This window comes from Montipora capricornis, chromosome 1 (assembly GCF_036669925.1).
Source record: "Montipora capricornis isolate CH-2021 chromosome 1, ASM3666992v2, whole genome shotgun sequence".
Classification (NCBI taxonomy): domain Eukaryota; kingdom Metazoa; phylum Cnidaria; class Anthozoa; order Scleractinia; family Acroporidae; genus Montipora; species Montipora capricornis.
This window is the reverse complement of record NC_090883.1, coordinates 8,135,111-8,139,390: the sequence shown is the minus strand read 5'-3', so window position 1 is coordinate 8,139,390 and position 4,280 is coordinate 8,135,111. Positions and strand designations below refer to the sequence as shown.

Below are 4,280 nucleotides of genomic sequence, written 5' to 3'. Positions count from 1 at the left end.
CGGAGATCCACAACAACAACCTTTTGACACTGTAAGTGGAAAATCACGAACAGTACCTAATGTGTTACACAACAAAGAACTAGACAAGAACAGCACAGTTGTTCAGTTTTTCACACAACACAGATGTCAAGATCCACAATTTCAAGAACTGCTAGACAACATTCGTCATTATAGACCTTCTAGTAGAGTATTAAAGGCAATTCACGGTCAACGCATTCTTTATTTCAATGAGCCTACTGATAATGACATTTTCAAAGTCCTTACTGAAATGCCAGATGCAATGATGCTAACTGTTTCAAGAAATGCAGCTAACAATTTATTTCAAGACAAACCCTATTTCGGTCATATCCAATTTGATAATAGCGACAACCCACAGCCATTGTACAAGGACATGAAAGTAATTATAACTCAAACAGAGATAAAGAGCTAGGAATTGTAAATGGAAGACATGCCACAGTAATTACAATACAAGGAGCATCTGTTTTTTTGAAATTGTCTACGGGACGAATAGCTGCAATCTATCCGGTCACTACTCAAGTAGAAGACACTATGGTTATCAAATATCCTATTGTCCCTGCGTACGCCTCTACTATTTGCAAAATTCAAGGACAAAACCTAAAGAAAATTGTGTTATGGTTAGATTGTGATAACATTCCTGAAGGCAGTGCTTATGTAGCAATATCACGAATCAAATATCTTAAAGATTTATATTTCTTGACGCCAACGCATCCACGACAATACAGTCCCGTAGAACAGTCACGAAGTTAATTTCCTTTTTCAGATGGCTTCACCAAGTAAGTATGGCTCTAGAGGCGGCGAACAGGGTGTTGCTTTTTTAATCACTTCCCAAGGTTTTTCTTGAGGCCCTACGGGGAAATTAAGGAAGAGTATACTTCAGAAGATCACTGCCTACAAAATATTAACGTACGCAACTGCGAATATCTTAAACGACCCCAAGTTGCGTTGAGCGAAATGGCTGAAACGGTTTCGAGCAATCTTCAACAATTAGAACATCTGTTTATTAACTTGCCCCCCGATGTAGTGATGCCAGAATTACGTAAGTTCAATGACTTAATCAGCAATTTCAATACTAAGTCAGGAAACCAGACAACAGAAACAATGTTGCATGATCTCCTGACTTACGTCATCACAGACGATGACGATGAAGAGAGCGAAGAACTGTCAAAAGACGACGTCTTTGACGGTATTGAAATGATGGGTCACATAATGTACTTGATTGGCAACCATTACCGCCACATGCGGATGTTGGTAAGAAATCCTAATGAATATGCGCAAAAATGCGATCTACCATTAAATCACGAGTTCAAACAAAACCCGACGTTAACATCCTTAAACAATTGGTGGGTGCAAAAAACCGTTTCTGCAAGTGGTGGGGGTCTCTTTTCAAAAGGAAGGAAGAAACAAACCTCTTCTCGACAGCTCTTAGAAGAGCTAGGTGAACGTCCTGAAGAAACCCAATCAGTACAGGCACAGAGTCCTCCTCAATCCAACACACCCACATATTCTGACCTAAAGAAAAAATCCCGTCTCTTAAGGGCACAGGCCGAACAACAACCTGTTACTCCTACTAAGGGTAGGCCAGATACATCAGTTAAAGCAAAACCCAAATCAACACATAAGGCAAAAAGGATGTTAGCAGCAGAATCGGACTCCAGTTCGGATGATGAACCAAGTCCACCACCCCCCAAAAAAATGAAACAAAGTGTCAGTAAACCTAGGTGTAGTCCGAAACCCAAGACAATGTCCAATGTACAGCAAGGAGAAGACATTTATTCTCAATTGCCTTGTATTGAAAAAAGCCACAAGAAAAAACACAAAAAAAACAGTGAGTACACACATCGTCCTGACACATAAAACATTCTAATGCTTGTTTTTCACTTGATTAATTAACGATCTCATGATTTAAAGACGTGTATATGTGAATAGGTCAATGTTCATTCAATATGACATGTTTTCACAATAAGTAATTGTAGTGCCAAATTGAACCTGCAGATGTCTCTGAGTAAACCGTTGTCAACCGAACTAGACGATTACAACGAAGATGCCGTGTTGGCAAGTGGAGACGAGGTATATCAGAATGTTACCACCGCAGCAAATATTCGAGATGTCTGTCAAAAGACTGATATGATGTCTCTGAGAGACCCAATACCATTATCTGAAACCCAGGACGTGCACATGACACCTGTCTCTCCTTCACATAACCGCCAAAATACACCTCCTAGGACATTACATGACACATCCTCTGATACGCCACCATTGAACGTTACATCACACTCAAAGCAAAAAAATGCCACAATTCCACCACCTCCAAAAGATTCATTGCACAACAAGAATAGATCATCCCGAGCGTCATCCACTGATTCATCTTCGTCAGCATCATCACATTCATCGAAACACCGCAGATCACGTTCTATGCATGTCCCACGAGATTCGCACAAACGCAAACATCACACACCACACACACATTCAAAACATCGCAAGCACTCAGAACACTCTACACCACGTCACTCACGATCACGAACAAGATCCAAAACACCACCAACTGTACCTCCCTGATCAAATACACCACGACACTATACCACCTCTCGTCATGCGTCTGACACTGCAAACGCACACCCTCATCATGCATCTTCTGGCAGAGACAGTAACCGTCAAAGAACTCCAGAAATAAGAGACAATAATGCAACACCACGTCGGCCTCGCAGATGCTTCAATTGTGGCAAACCTGGCCACATGAAAAATCAATGCAGACAACCGCGAAGACGCTTGAAAACGCCACAAAACCAAAGAGCACAATGTTTTGTATTCAAGGCACCGATTACTAACTTACATATACACAAGTAATTGTTTCAAGAGTCCTATCAATACAACGTGTCAAAGAAAAATTCTCGTCCCTAAATAAGAACAATTTTATGCATTATTCTAACCGAAAAATCCAAGTTTCCTATACTTCTATTTCTTTTTTTCCTTTTTCAATTTTTAAACGTACAACCAATGCTCACATCACGAATGTATTTAACACAAAATTCAAAATGTCCCATCTTGTAATGATAGGCTTCTAGAAACTATTTCGTAATGCTTATTCACGTAACCATTCTAACATCACCATTTTGTTTCTTTTCTCCAAAAAAATATAAAAATCAAAAAAAAAAACTTTGTCCAAGTCATACGATTCCCATCGCCGGTGGAGAGGTAATACGCTTCGTACCAACGGAGGACGTATATTTCCCGGCTACCTAATGATGGTCGAGAGACACCTGACTTGCTACATCGATAGTTCATTTCTTTTTTCAATATATTCCCCATGACAATTCATTCCCCTGACCTTCTTTGCATTCCGGCAACAATGAGTCTGTGTGGTCAACAGATGATACCCCCTGCGTTATCTTATGTCTTAAATGTCTTACACATTTAGTACATAAGATAGCGCAAGATAATAGTCGTTTTATGACGGGGACCGGAAAACCAATGCCATTTGTAATAAATGTTTCACAGTCTCCTGTCTCGTCTCTGCGTACGTCTCGACATTGCCCATTGCTTTTTTATACACTATCTATAAATATTTTCAATGGTTAGACACCTTCATTTTAAAAGATGTCAATATCATCATGCTTCAAAAATCATTTGCCAAAACGTCACCCCCCTGACTGTCTCTACATCGTCAAATACCCGTTACCCTCTTCTCCATTAATAGATACTAAGGAGTCTTTGCTAGAGGGTTAATCAACTTTTCGATAGAAAAGCCTTAAGACTTTTCGATACAAAAGACTTAAGAATTAGAGTAGATATGATAGGGAGAGCCGACATCGAAGGCTCAAGAAAGCAACGTCGCTACGAACGCTTGGCGAAGCCACAATGCCAGGAGCCCCTGCGGGAAATATAGACAGCAGGGTGGGAGGGGGGGCTACCAAATTAGTAATTACTAGTAATACTTTCCTTCTTACATTTGTATATATATATATATATATTTTTTTTTTTTGTCTATATCAGACTTCGTTTTTTAAATTCAAAGTTGGTTTTCCTGAGCATCTAATTTCATCTTTCCAAAAATCGGAGTTTGTTTTTTGAAATTAAGAGAATTTCCGAAATTGCTTAAATTGGAGTTTATATATGCCAACTGCACACCAAAGACTCGCTGAGCTCCACACTTTAAATCGCATTGTAATGTCTACTTGTTAAAAACAGAATCATAGTTCTACGAAGGGGATCGAATCCAACTTTACGATAAAAAACACAACAACATTGAGAACAATTTTGCG

General features: G+C 39.5%; 1 protein-coding gene across 1 annotated transcript; it reads left to right on the top strand.

The window, feature by feature from the left end:
- Positions 1-2,013: 2,013 nt before the first annotated feature.
- Positions 2,014-2,577, top strand: LOC138056241 (cyclin-L1-like). The gene has a single exon (XM_068902041.1). It carries the CDS (start codon positions 2,014-2,016, stop codon positions 2,575-2,577), a length of 564 nt encoding a protein of 187 aa, XP_068758142.1.
- The last annotated feature ends 1,703 nt before the right edge of the window (positions 2,578-4,280 follow it).

Excerpts from the sequence above, each read along its gene's own strand:
- LOC138056241 (XM_068902041.1), top strand. The coding sequence starts at position 2,014 with ATGTCTCTGAGTAAACCGTTGTCAACCGAACTAGACGATTACAACGAA.